Genomic DNA, 14,929 nt, shown 5'->3' with positions numbered 1-14,929 from the left:
TCAAACGCCTACTAAGAGTCCCATTTCGGCTTTCGGGAAAAACATTTGTGGGGGACCATAGGAAACAGTCTGAAAAGCGTGTTTAATCGTGAAACGTTTTTCTATTTGAACTTCAGAATTTCGGAACATCCAGAATTTCAGAAAAGCCAGATTTTCATACAACATTTTATGTTATTATTTAATTACATTTGTCCAATCTTTTATCCAAGAAGATGGATGATTGAAACATATTTGTGTAATTTTTGAGGGCTCTAACAGAAACTTTGTTAAAATACAGTTGGTTTAAAACCGTCTGCAAAACTAATCTGTCCAGTACAGAAGCGTCTTACCTCCACAAAAGCTTTTAATGCCTTGCTTGGTCGTATTGTTATTAATGTCGCGGTGGTTAATAGACTCAGATATGGACTGCATAGCTTACAAAAACTTCCAACGGATAGGCGCTGCACTTAATATTATATGGAAAAAACCTTGAGAGATGAGTATTAGCGGCATTAAATGTATTACTTATGATGTCACTGCATAACCTCATAAAATTGCGACCCGGCTTAAATTAAAGAAGCGGAACTGCTTTCGGTAAAATTGCTATGCGTCACTTTAGTCACGCAAAAAAGGTTCTCGGTCGTAAGGTTCTCGATTCCAGCCACAAAAAAGTTCTCGGTCATCAAACTTTACGAGCGACCGGTTGGGTATCGGATGGTTTGACGATGGTCTTATTTTAAGTTTCAAAAATAAATAGGAAAAATATATGAAGGACAATCAACAAACGTAATGGCATTCCCCCAGATAATCTTGAAAGCGAAAGCGATTATAAAAGCAAGGAAAGATGCAAGGAAATTCATTTCACGGAAAAGGTTGAACAAAGAACTGCATTCAGCTTCGAGAATAATTTCAACATGTTTCAGGTAGAATACTTAAAAGCAACTAGACAACTAGCTGTTGCTGCGAATGCTTTATTTTAACTAAGCTTCCCATCGCGGGGCTTTTGTTTCTTTTTAAATCTTGGATTATCGTAATTTAGGACAGACGTCGACAACGTTTATCACACTAGGGGCGACGTTATATGATAATAACAATTACAAGTGAACGACGAAATTATGAGCTAACATTGCAAAATATTTAGATGGGCTCTTTTAGCGTTAATAACAGTTCTTCAAAGTGGAAAATACGTTGCCAACTCTAATTAACGAAGATAAACTATGCTTCATCCTTTACCTGCTGTATGTATTGCAGTAGAGCACGCGTGAAATGAACACATTTACAATTATCGTGCAGATATCAGCAGTCTGCTTCTCATTCGCAAGTTTGTTACTAGCGCGAGCGGTCTCTGGATTTCCCGCCAAGCCTTCACCATTTCACACGACCATTGCACCTGATGAATCTCCAACTTTGACAGCCAGGCCTAGGTAGGCAAAGCATCATGCTTTTTATCTTTTTTAAGTTTTCTTAAGTGCAGTAGTATTTGTGACCATTTATTACAAAATGTTGCAAGCATTTGATCATGCTTCCAATATAGGCTATACCAGGTAATCTCTTCAAAAGTAAATTGAATAATACTTCTTTATAAATCTTTGATCTCGCGCCATTTTGTTTAGGTTTCTGATCTGTTTGCAAGTTTAGGCCGTAGAAGCTTATTGTATTTAGTTGGTCAAACTACGCCGAAAAGTTAATTATTAACAGAATCATAGTTCCTGAAAGTATCACGTGCAAATAAACACAATGTTATTTTTGTTGCACGTTTACCAAACCTAATTGTACTTTTATTTTTTCAAATAGCGATTATTTGGTCGTAGTTCCTGTTTCAATGCTTTAAGTATGCATATTTTATTTTCAAATAGACGTAATTTTCGAAATACTAAAATTTACATAAAAAATTTAAAGATTCTTCGAACTTTTGTTGACATAAAAGTTAATGATTTATGAGGTGTTATGTAACTGATGGTATCACGTTCACTGTAGAAGAGTGTGCTTGCTAATACCGGGATTCCCCGGATGTGATAGATGATTTGGAGTGAAATTTTGACAGTAGGATTCAAATGCTAAACTGCAATAAACTCTTTTTCAGGCTTCATAAAAATCTACATGAGAACATGAACCGAACACAGGCGTTTTCTAAGATTGTGGAAGATGTACGTGATTTAGCTGTGTTACTATGCTGTTATTTAAACGAAATACTTGCTGGAAAACTGTATTTTAACATGCAGCATCGCGTTTTTATGCCTTCAATTTATTAACGTTTATTAAAAATTATAGGCAGAAAGTTGCGATGTGCAAAGTCAGTGTTCTCGTGAAAATCACTCCAAACATCCAGGAAATTTTCTCAGTACTTCACCATGGATTTTGATGTAAGTAAATCTTTGTAATGCCAAACATGATTTGTTACATTTGTTTTGCTAATCTATCTAATGTACCAAATTAATACCCGGAAAAATTTAAAAATGACAAATGAGATGATATGATGCACCTTTGGCCTGAGCAGTTTCAATGTTGAATTATAACGGCACCGAAGACATTTTAACAAACCACTGTCATTTTATCTGAGTATGCAAAAATAGCTGTCAGTTGCAGTCAAGTTTTAGACACTACTGGAAAAAAATTAAGAGACCATTGTTGTCCGTTAAAATGCCTTAAAAACCATTGTCTGCGAATACGATGACAAGCGTCGTTGAGTTTGGCGTGAGGCAGTACTTAACAATAGCTCAAGGGTTCCAAGTTGTGGAACTTTTACTTTAGATGTTGAAAAATGTTAGGTGCTATCTTCTTTTCTAAATCGTATTTATTTTTGTAGAAAAGAAACAAACCGTACCAGGACTCCCAAAATCATTCACCGAGCATGCTGTATTTGTAAGAAATGTGTTCAACTAGATGATGACGATGGTGTTTATAAGGAGATGCCCGGGTATTTGAGCGAGCCTGTGAAAATTAATTTTCCTTTTACCGTAACGGTCAATTCAACAACCACAATAGAACACGAAAAAATAAATGTTGGATGCATCTGTGTTAAAGAACAGTATAAGAAGTAATCGCTCATATCAATCAATCGCACAATTTTTGTTAACTATTAACTTATATCAATCACATCGACTTTAGTGGATATTTGTTTGTTGTATTTATAAACGTTTGTAGACTTCCAATGTTTATTACAACCATAAGCATCAACCTTTTCACACAGAATCATGTTGACAAAACGCATTCAGCTTTTGCAATTTGTAATGGACGATACTTTTATTAGTTTTATAAATGATTTTGTTCTCAAATTGGTCGCTGGGATTTTTAATACTTTTATTTATCTTTATTTTTTATTAAGTATTTGTGTTTTTTCCGTGTGTAAACAATGTTTTTTATGTTTCAACGTTAAAATCGATTCGTCTGAACAACTTTAAAATGTGTTGTTTATCAATTCTAGTACATAAATCGTGTGCACTACACTTTCCTGCACAGCTTCGAGTGAAAATATGTTATTTATTTATCGTCTTGTATAAAATGTATTCATGCAGCTTTCGTTTTCAAAAGATAATATATGAAATGCCCTAAGTTATTGTTTAAGTGCATTGTTCATTTTGAAACCAGTGCAGAGTATAGATAGTTGGAGAGCGAGAGTGAGACTTTACCTTGAAGGGGAATTTTAACTTAAAGTTTACATTTAATACATACAGATTTCCTTTATCTAAACCCATTTATTTTCCTTGCACAAGCATTTGCAAGGAGACCTTTGACGTAATCCACTAATGTAAGTAATACAGAGCAGTTTAACTCGTTAAGTGATGCAATCATCGTCCGATAATGTTTTGAATTGATAGATTTAAGTTCAAAGATGAGTTTACTAAGTCATGCAACTCATCTTGCAAATGATTGACAGCTTCTAGTCCCCCGACCTTCGACCCCTTCACAAAAACGCTGCCATAAACGCTTTGTTGAATCAAATAAACTAAAGAAATCTTTGTCATGAAACATTTTCATGAAAAGCCCAATATCAAGTCCAACATTTTTTTGAGTAAAAAAATAAACAGACTTTTGCAAAGCTGCAATAATACAAAAAAAACTGTGCTTGCTATCGTCGATCATCTTAGGTTAGTCATATTTTTCGGGTGAAAATAGCGTAAAATCTTTCAGATAAAATTCACTTTCCATTTTTCACAAATCAATTTGCTAAATTTTACTGGCGAGCCGCACGTGTTAGAAGTAGGGGATATGCGGTTTGTTTGTGTTTGTGAAAGATTGTTTAAAGGCCTTTTCACTATCTCTTTACATATCGTAAATCGTGCGTAACATTAATAATTTTTGCCCATGGTGCCGCCCATGCTATTATTACGCACGGTTGCTGGCGGAATTTTTTTAACCACAGAACGTGGTGGACTATATGTTTTCGGTTTGAATTCCATGCAAATCATTTGATATAGCATAACTGTTCCGGGAAATGCCGCAAGGTGCTTCTATCGGTCGCTTTCACACGCTTCTCGCAATCTCATTTTATCGATAATAATTTCTGTCTATAACTTTTATCTTCCTTTTTCTTCTTCTTGTCACAGCAGCGAGCGAAAAAGAAAGATAAATGCAAGGAAAAATAAAACATCAACCCGCTACACAACTGCCAATAAAGCCTTACAAGTAAAATTAATCCAAAATGTTTCTCTTTGCAAAACACCACGTTATTGAAGTTGACATACTTGTCTGACAAAAGTTACAAATTCTGAGTCAAAATATCAAACTTGTTTCACGTTTTGGCGAATTTGACTCAGCATCAAATACATATTAATATAGATATGCTCTGGCAGAACGGTAATTTTGACAACAATGAGACCAAAAATTTGGTTAAACCGTAATCACAAAAAACAAATAATTACTATCTCGTATTAATACCTCGTTGTAATATGAGATTGCTTCGTTTGAACTCGCATTAAACCATCCAACTAGGAACTGGACAAATTTGGTTTTAGGTTTTATCAAAGCAAGTTTGTTTTCTTCCTTTTTTTGCGGTTATAACCGGATCTGGGTCTTCCAGTAAACTGCCACCCCGCATAAATCCCGTAGATACAAAAGTTTAAAATTAGGTGAATGCGTCACGCTAAATTCTCCTTTCCTGGCTCTCCTCGCTTATAAGGCTCGTCACATAGTCAACGTTTGCTCTTCGAACTTTTAATAGTTTTTAATTTCTTCACTGATGCGCAATAAAAACAATGTTCCTCATTATTCACCAATACAAACACCAGTCCATCTTACAGAGAACAAAACGTAGAATAAAAAGTAAAACTCTTGTCCACAAAATCACAGCGTAATCAACTATAACTAAGGTGTGAGATTGGAAGTTGGCGACAGCATAACATGCCTCAGGAGAGTTGTAGGTAACGGAAACGTAAACCATGTACGTGTGTAGAAAACTTACTAAAATCAATGAAAGGAGTCACAGATGGCATATCGATAAATTATATTGATACCAAACATGCAGTCACACATTGTGTACAAGAATGGCCGCAGCACTCTGGGTGGAATACATCTTAATATACGCTTAAAACATTTCAAAGTGCAGTGCTACATTAACACGCCTGTCAGCATGGTTAATACACAAAGAATCACCAAACATGATATTTGGTGACAAATGAACACAGTAAAACCGTATAAAAAGTAATATTATGCACATTTGTTTTGGAAAAAACGTTTCCAAAATTACGATTTTTGCTATGCTTGCTAGTAGGGTAATTCCAAAGAAGGAGGTAAATGACTGATCCGGAGAGATGGCCAACCAGCCTTGTGGTAATATACCAACAAAGGGAAATGACCAACCGCCGCCATTTTATTGTCTTGCGGTTTACGGTGCACAGGAATTCCAAATGTATATAAAAATGGGGATAAAATGAAACGAAGCAAGAAAAAGTAAGGGACGGTGATCCCCCTTCAATACACCAGTGTTTTTATGCGCTAAAGTTTGCAAACTTAGAAATATGATATAATGGCCACCATTTAACACGTTTTATGCTGCAGTATAAGGTTTTCATTATACCAATTATGTATACTTATAGAAAATATGAACGATAACACTTTGTAAGCCATAGTTGCGGATAGAAGGAAAACTATAATTGTTTCATTTAGTTAAAACAGTTGACCATGGCATAAGTGAACATAGAGCATCAGAAGACAATTGTGTGCCTCAAAAAAATTTGCAAATAGATCTCCAGAAAATTAACATGTTTAGAGTAAAGTCAAATAAATTTGCCAAAAAAGGTTACTTATTTAAGTTCAAAAAAATCTCACAACTTGTAAATCAGTATTTTTCAGGATACTTTAAACAGTCTAAAGGCAAGGAATCTGTCGTTAGCTGGCGCTATGTCATTGCGATAACGATTCTAGCAGTGCCTGTTTTAAAAGGTCGTACAATTTCAGTAACATGTTTGTGTAACTCTTACGATTTACGATAAGCTGCATTTTAAAAATCTATAGGTTTGTTTTTTACGTTTGTTTGTTAACATAGATAGATGTTTGGACAGGATGAAGTTGCTTACTTGCTTTGAAGATTATGTAACCACTTAAGTAAAAGTATAGTTATAACAGGTTAACTTGAAGAGAATCTTCGTACTTGACCTTCTTATATATATTTACATATATTCGTATCGAGAAATATGGTACAATGCGCAAGTTAAAAATCGCATGTACTAAGATAGTTTTGCAGAGAAGGACTGTCCAAGACAGCGAGAGAGCAAGGCGGACCTAAGAACGGGCACTCTTCCAGTATGTGGGAGGAGTTTGGGATGCTGCTCCACAGGGACCTTTTGTCAAATGCCTAACGTCGCTTAAAGTGAATACTGCTAGAAGCAGCTCGTTATTTACAGTAAAATAACGTACTATGCTATACTGGTAAAGGGAATAATTTTACAGAATTCAGACAAGAATTATATTTTTGAATTATCTACTCGTCACTGCAAGAGAAAGCTGCGTTGCTATATAATTACAACAGGTCAGATACATTTCACTTAAAACAAGTTTCAATTACGTCGGGAGCGCACAATTCGTGTGTTACTTGAGGACTCAAGCGTGTGCAAAATACGGAATTTCTGGGTAACATGCAGTAGGCTATTAACAACAAGGCGCTGGTTAGAAAATGTCTGGGTAAATTATTAATTAATTAGTGTATTTTATTATTTTGAGTAATAGAAATCCATCATTATGCTATATAGTTTGAACTTAAAACTTACTTTATGCACTGTATATGTATATGTATATAGGCCGCCACACTTGCTTAATTTGTGATTAAAACAGGGAAGTATTTACCTTAATGTGAGATTTATTGTGGAAAGGTTAAAACATCGAATTAAAGAGTGATTAAAATACGACTTAAAATTGTGAAGTAATCGAACGTATTTTACATAAAACGTAAAAACGACGAGTAAACTTAGAAATGTTAGAATATAAGTTTTCATCTTATAGGTAGAGTTGTAACCAAGTCATCGAACTCGATTCGTAATTCAAGTCAAGTCATTTACCTTTTAAGACTCAAGTCAAGTCTTTTAGTACAAGCGACTCGAGTCAACTCAAGTCGATTAATATTCGAAAACAAGCCGAACAGAAAGCAAAAACACAGATAGAAATATATCTTATATTCCAAAGTAACCTTCTATAGCTTCTTATGTTTTTGGCTACAATTTACAAATGTCCTAAGACCTAAGTGACATTTAATTACCAACTTGTTAGGTACTAATCGACCAATTTATGTAAAGTCATAGATAAGTAATAGTGTGCCCATAAATGAGCACATCTAAAGAGAAAGTCTGTCAATTTTGAAAATCGATAAGTTATCTTTAGATACCTTCATGTTTGGGCCAGATATAGTTTTTTTTATGAGATTTGTTGTTTATTTTTAACGTTTATACCACTTGTCGGGTTTTCTTTGTCGGATTAGAGACAAGTTAGCGAAACAAACACGATCATATGTCGTCACCATGCATTTGCCTGGAGACGAAAAGCGTTACGTCGTCCAAAGAGTATTCTACATACGTCACGGAGATATGCACACTGATCTTAAAAATGCAAATAATTGAGTGGGCAAATTTCTAAAAATCACATTACGTATGAAAGGAAAAGTTTTTATCAAAAAGCAACAATTTTACTTTGTTTGTGATAGGCCGACATAACCGTTTAATCGACGTTTATTCTGTTGTTTTCTTTCATGTAGGGTGTGTTTGTCGTACAACTGTATAAGATGCTATAGGATAAGGAATAAGCTGTATTCAACACAAAACACAATGCTCGCCCCACGCTTTATTTCTGTCAAGTTTTTAATGCTTCTGGCTCTATTCGAAACCTCGCTAGCACAGGACACAGGTATATAATATTAAAATCTTGCACGTGACTAACATACACTGAAACGTGTAAGAAATTACGGTATTTGTATCTGGTGCACTCCAAGTTGTCGAGCACTGTGAAAACAACATCCGTACTAGAAGTATATTTGTTCACTTTTGTTGCTTGCATTTAGTGTGTTCGCCGGATCTGTGCAAAAACAACGGGACCTGTGTGGAAAAACCCTTGTTTCGGCCAGGATTTGAGTGTCTTTGCGTAGATGGTTATCAAGGACCAACCTGCAATTACAGTTAAGCTGACAATATGCCAAATTGCATGCTATTGTTAACATAAATGTAATAATATTTTCGATCTGTGATAACCAGTGTAAATTTGAATTAAAAAATTTCAATAAGCAAAAGTATTGGTGGTTTATAAAGTCTACACCATATAATAGACATTATTAAACTTTCGTTTAACACAAATTATAAACACGTGAACGAGACTTCGCCGTTTTAAAGGTAATTAAGCAATAAATTGTTAAAATTTGTACTTTTGGAACGCTAGAAATTAATTGTCAGTTGTTATGATGACAACTTGTGGTGCTTGAACAAAAGTTAATTGCTCGCGAAGGGTTCATTATTTTAGAAACTTATTCGGGAATATAACGCATGTCACAATTCCGTATAGATTGAGAGTAAACATATTGTCAACAACGATGCATCTACAGTATATAAGAACTTTTATGCTTCTGCCTAGAAAGCATGAAACAGGAGTATTTTATTTTTGAATGGAATTACACAAAGGCTGTCTTGCCTTACGTCGTAAATGGTTTCAGAGCCAGCGGTTTTTTACATTCTTTTGTATATTTAGCCGTATAAAGTAAACCTGTATATAAAACTCGCTTTGCCACTTATATACATCAATCTGTTAAAAAGATATATTGTTTAATAACTACAAAATCAGCCGTAAAGTGGAAGTAACTTTAAGGTTCATGTATACTTTAGTTCTTATAGAAATTCTTTCTTTAGTTTGAAAGTTGTTTAATTAACGTATAGACTAGAACTATTACAAATGAACGATACCATGGCATATGGTAAATTTATCCTACGTAGACTACGTCAGAGTTGTTAGCCTATATAGGCTCATGTACTCGTGTATTCATCGATGTAAGGTAGAACTGCACAGCTATTAATTGAAATATCTATTGTAATCTTCATAAAATAAAATGTTGGCAATAAACCATTTTTGTTTATAAAACATATCCCGTTAATTATAAATTAACCACAAAGGCTTTTTTAGAACTTCGATCCGCTGAACGTACAATTCTTCTTATAAATTTGTGTAGAAAATGTTACAACAATTAAACAGTGACATGAAATTGTACAAGAGTGACCCAATCTGGTTAAGAATGCGATCAATGGTCAAAGATTAAAACACATTCAGGTTTCAAACTCTTTATCAAAAATATTTATTGCCTCCAGGCTAATTATGGATTACGAATGTATAAAGAAAATACTTTTGCTGCTGGTCGCTGTAACGTGGACATTAAAACCCGATTATAGGCTATACAAAGCACCGCGCCAGAAATAAAAATGTTTCTTCATCAACTCTTTGGCAAGGGAAATTATTTTTAAAGCGTATAATTAAGATACTTTGTACTTAAGCATTTCACAGCATCATGCTTTAAAAGTTGATAAACCGGCGGATGTAGCTCTTCAACGGTTAATTTACGTTTCCTAACACCAGCGGACGATTACAATCACAAAGTACAAAGAATTCATAAGAAGCGTAGCATGCAACTGTTTGATATAATCCTTCTTGGCGCCACCGGTTAGTTTTCCACGAAAAACAAACTTTTATATTGTCCACAATCACAAGTTACCTATACTAGAGCTAATCCTATCACGCAGCTTGTGTACACATGTATTTATTTATCACAGGGAATGTTACCGCGATTTGACGTAGCAAAACAAAAACACAAGCTTTAATCAAGGCAATGTTGTACTGCGATTTCAATGTAGTATCGTGACCAAGTTAATTAAGCCTAAAGAATTTCATATATATAGTACTTGTAATGTTGAAACTACGGTAAAAACAGATCTTTTTAACAAGTTAACTAATAAACTTTTATATACGATTTACTGGGAAATCGATGAGGTTTAGGAGACCAAACATGTGACCTTCATGTCTTTTGAAAATATATTGATATCTATTGGCTACCTTTCGCTAATGTATGAGTTTTCAGAAAAAAGAAATAAAAATACCAAAAATCTGTAACGACAATTTTTTGTAGGACTGCCAGACGTAGATTGCTTGGGAAAGAACATTATCCTTACCGTGATGAAATCTTTGATAATTCAAGAAGTGGAATTTGTCGATCGTAATTTTGTCTACCTTGGGCACGGAGGTTTCACCCAGACAGACTGCATCTCTGAGGACAAAGGAGACAACCTCGTCGTTACCCTGAAGCAACCTTTTGTGGGCTGTGGGACTACGATGCAATCGGTTTGCTTTTATGACATACAATAAAATTCAATTACTTGAATAATCCTCCATGTAAATACTTTGGATTTCATATATAGATGCAAATATCAGCGCAGTCACTGTGAAGCTGACTGTGTACAGTTTAGAAACAATTTTAGATCGATAGAAACGTGTGCGTACTCGCTATCGTATGTTTTAATGTTTTATTCAGGAAGACGCTAACTACGTTTACCACAACCGCTTGTACTTAGACACGACGCGAAACACGTCAATGGGCAACAGAGAGCTTACTGTACTACTCGACTGGACTTGCGTGTATCCATCTAAATACAACATATCATTCGAAGATGGCATTACTGGGGTAGAAAAGTAAGGCTTCTTATTGCAAGCTTGATTGCAAAAGTAATATGTTCCTGCCTAGAGCGAGAAACGTCATTGTCTATAAATGTTTTAACCTTAAAACAAACAGTGACGCTTTGCAGGTTTTCCCATGCTCCGTCAGAAATTTGTTTGGGTTATGCACGTCTTTTTGTTTGTCTTGTCAGTTTCTGATGATTCGTTTTAATGCTTTCGGGCGATTTTGTGCCTGACACCCTTTGGAAGGAAATTGTTTTACTGCCGCGAACAAAATACGTTGTTGTAGTTTATTATTTTATGAGGTTGTTAAGACCACGTTGGTTAGCGAACTCCATTTCAACAGTATAAAGCAGTTTATCACAATAAACCTTTTCTGAACACCGTATACATGGAAAGGTCATTAATCATCAGTTGTTGTGCACAAACATGAAGCTATGATTCCATACCCAGTAACAAGTTTGTAGTAATCTGCTATGGTTTGAGATATTGGTTGATGGAATCGCGATATGACGTCGGTAATTTAATTTGCGGCCGTTAGTTGTGAAAGCGCCATTGTGTTAACAGTTGACGATAACTACGTGAGTCATTGCACAATAGCGATGGTCAGAATTTCGCTGCTCAAATTTATATTTGCCCCAAACGTGAAATATGTTATGAAGCAAAACATTTGAGGAATTAAACTCACCCAAATGCGATTAGTCGATTATAATTTGACCTTTACATGACCAATATGATCTTTTTTCACGACACTGTTTGTAAAACGTTTATAAAACTTTCATGAAATACAAGAAAACATTTAGATCTTTCTTATTTATGGCCTTGTTATACTTGTGGTAATTTTACTTATTCATGCTTTTCAGCCGTCCAGAAGTTGAGGTGGGTTATGGAAAATTTACCTTGGACATGAAATTATATGCAAAGCCCCAATTCGACGATCAGTCGGTGCTTCAGCCCCAAAACAGCCTACTAGTTTCGGGGCAACGTGTGTACGCTAAAATCTCTTTGATAAGTTCCTCACACGTTGATCTTGTCGTAAGCTTGCAGTCTTGCAGGGCAAGTAATGGAGCAAATCCGACACAGGAAAATCCGCTTTTTACACATTCCCTTTTAAATGACGGGTAAGGCTTTACTGTCAACTGTAAAAACTGCAGCTGGTTAGATGTTACAATACCTTACGCATATAAATGTATTATTGGGTTTCCTTTGGAGACTTTTACAATTCCTTTTAGCATCCTTAGACCACTTATGTTTTATTGGAAATATACATATGGAATTTTGTGACAGATATCTTATATTTACGTATAGCTGCGCGAACGAATTCGATCCTTCGGTCACCATCGAGGAGAGTGGAAGTAGCAACCGCGCCCGGTTCTCTTTTCAGTTGTTTTTGTGGACCCACAACCCTGACGACCCAGTCTATTTGCATTGCATAGTCAGTATATGCAATGTAACTAGATTTGACGAAGTATGTTTTGTGTGTTTCAATGCTTTGTTGAACGGTGATAATTTAGGGTTAAAGTTTTAACTGCGTTTGAATTACTTTCCTGTAACGTAAGTACGGTTATGGCCTTTAACAATCATAGAATGGAACGAGACATAGTGTGAAAGTGATGATGTACTCTTCGGGCATCTAGAGTGTGTAAAACAGGTACTTTTATTAATTAGCCTTCAACAGCACACATACTTCTTTGCAGCTCTGCAGACCAGCATGTTTGCAAAATGTTTCCGACTTTGAAAACCGTGAACGTCGTTCTACTAAGAATGAAACAATCTCCTCCGATGTTCGGCTTACAATCGGGCCATTTTTTTTAACCGACAAAGAAACCTTACCAATGTTTCCAGATACATTTACGATCAAGGAAAACGAAACATTTCGAAAGATTTCGCAGAACAAACTTAAACAGGAAATTAATAGCAGAAGAAAAGGCGAGTTTTTATGTAGTTTAGTTTCTTTTTTACTTGGTTCGGTTTATTATAAGTTAGACAAAGAGACCACGCTTCTGGTGCTTATAACCATGTCTAATGTAGTTTAATTCGGCTTTCAAACTATTAAGCTTGATGCATTATTAATACAGTTCCAAACAATAATCCATATTTTGTTTTAGCAGAAGGTATCAAAACTGAGTATATTGTTTTGGGTGTACTGGTGTCTATTGGAGTGATCATCATCATCGTCATAATAACAGCAATGGTTTATCGTCAACATCCAGAACACTTTCCAGAATGGTTCAGTCAAAACTCATTAACCAAGAGACACCATAACCTTTCATCTTGTCATTCTGTTACAACTGTGTCCGAAGAAACTTGCGTAACTTCGACAAGGTGCCATTTACAAGAGTTTCAGCGCAATAACCCATCTAGTGGTCACGTTTATCTCGCGCGTATGTGACGTTTTTAGAAAGCGTATTTACCTCTTGCAGTCACATTCTCAGTCTTGCAGTCTTATATGCTAAGTATATATTGAGGATTGCATTGTTTACCAACAATAAAAAGTGTGTGATGAGCAACACTGAGGATCTGATTCTATAGGCCTATTGATAAATAACATGTTTTTAGAGAACATAGAGTGTAAAATGCGCAGCTAGAGATCAGTAATTAGTCTATTCCATTTTGATTAATGGATTGAAGAAAGAATAACTTAAAACAGTTATTGTAAATCCCTCAAACAAACTCAATCTAGCGTAACGCACGGATATTCCAATTTCAAGTAAGACAGCATAGGCTATGCTTGCATGCTTAGTGATGAATTCAAAACGTGCAAGTTACTTTTTTATTTCAAGCTATCTGGAAGTACAATAATTAACACCTAAGTAACTTACAGTTAAAAATTATGCTTAATCAAAATAAAAAACAGTTGTTTAACATTTGTCAAAAATCTGTATAACTTGCTATAACATGTAGGTACAAGATTTTCAGCGAAAGGAAGAGTATAGGCTAATAAATCCACTGTAAAAATTTAAATTGTGCACTTTAAATTAAAATTCTTGAAAAAAAGAGTAAGCTATTAGCTCAAATACGGCATTTACTGCCTTTCCCTAACGCAAGTGCATCCAAAAGAGATTTTTTTCAGATTCTTCGAAATCACCATCTCTTGTTCTGACCCGAAACGAGACAGTAGTCTCCACCGGTGTACTCCAATGGTCACTCATCGTGCAGTAATATCCAGCAAATGTTATCGTTACACATCTCAAAACAATCGCAGCAAGCATGGTATGTTGTGTCGAGGATTCGAGCAGTGTTGATATAGAACACTAGTAACATTATGATATCATCAGATCTGTACCAGAATGTCGTAGGAATAAGGGATAATTTTAACAATTACACGTTATCTCGCCCCTGTGGCATTTCGAAAAAAGGACGCCCATATTAATAGCATCAATTGAATTGCACCAACGCAAGAATAATAACAAAAACGACCTGACAAGAACAACAGCTGAATGATATCAACTCGAAACGAGTAAGAACACCGTATTTGTTACAACATGTGAAAACGTCAAACCGTTGAAAAGCATCCATACAGCAATAATTACAACGCTTTCATTGTATCAACAGTAGTTTGTTATCACCAACACTAAACTATCAAGATAATATCAATATCAAAAGCATAATATGATGAAACATATAATACTATCAACCTATGCTTTAAATCAGCATCGGAATATGATCATATTTGGACTGATCAATATCATATTACGTCTGAATACTATCAAATTTCGCCTGAATAAGATCATATTTCGCCTGAATAAGATCATATTCCACATGAATAATATGGGATCATATGGGATGTGTAGGACATAGCCTACTTCCTTTTTGAATT

At 35.2% G+C, this 14,929-nt stretch overlaps 2 protein-coding genes across 2 annotated transcripts; both read left to right on the top strand.

Annotated features, from left to right (window-relative positions):
• The first annotated feature begins 755 nt into the window (after window positions 1–755).
• Window positions 756–3,525, top strand: LOC143452625 (interleukin-17D-like). Its single transcript, XM_076953665.1, has 5 exons — window positions 756–902; window positions 1,273–1,403; window positions 2,063–2,126; window positions 2,251–2,342; window positions 2,786–3,525. Exons 1-5 carry the CDS (start codon window positions 894–896, stop codon window positions 3,018–3,020), a joined length of 531 nt encoding a protein of 176 aa, XP_076809780.1. The 5' UTR covers window positions 756–893; the 3' UTR covers window positions 3,021–3,525.
• Window positions 3,526–8,120: 4,595 nt separating this feature from the next.
• LOC143453015 (pancreatic secretory granule membrane major glycoprotein GP2-like) lies at window positions 8,121–13,501 on the top strand. Its single transcript, XM_076954166.1, has 8 exons — window positions 8,121–8,310; window positions 8,465–8,578; window positions 10,565–10,776; window positions 10,967–11,124; window positions 11,973–12,230; window positions 12,418–12,577; window positions 12,807–13,038; window positions 13,218–13,501. Exons 1-8 carry the CDS (start codon window positions 8,232–8,234, stop codon window positions 13,499–13,501), a joined length of 1,497 nt encoding a protein of 498 aa, XP_076810281.1. The 5' UTR covers window positions 8,121–8,231.
• Window positions 13,502–14,929: the final 1,428 nt, after the last annotated feature.

The sequence above is a fragment of the Clavelina lepadiformis genome, chromosome 4, assembly GCF_947623445.1.
Source record: "Clavelina lepadiformis chromosome 4, kaClaLepa1.1, whole genome shotgun sequence".
NCBI lineage: Eukaryota > Metazoa > Chordata > Ascidiacea > Aplousobranchia > Clavelinidae > Clavelina > Clavelina lepadiformis.
This window is presented reverse-complemented; position numbering and strand designations above follow the sequence as displayed.

Bases quoted from the DNA above. Each gene is read 5' to 3' on its own strand.
- LOC143452625 (XM_076953665.1), top strand. The intron at 1,404-2,062 runs GTAGGCAAAGCA...ACTCTTTTTCAG, and splicing joins ACTTTGACAGCCAGGCCTAG to GCTTCATAAAAATCTACATG. The intron at 2,127-2,250 runs GTACGTGATTTA...TAAAAATTATAG, and splicing joins TTTCTAAGATTGTGGAAGAT to GCAGAAAGTTGCGATGTGCA.
- LOC143453015 (XM_076954166.1), top strand. From the start codon at position 8,232: ATGCTCGCCCCACGCTTTATTTCTGTCAAGTTTTTAATGCTTCTGGCT. The intron at 12,578-12,806 runs GTATGTTTTGTG...ACTTCTTTGCAG, and splicing joins ATGTAACTAGATTTGACGAA to CTCTGCAGACCAGCATGTTT. The intron at 13,039-13,217 runs GCGAGTTTTTAT...ATTTTGTTTTAG, and splicing joins AATTAATAGCAGAAGAAAAG to CAGAAGGTATCAAAACTGAG.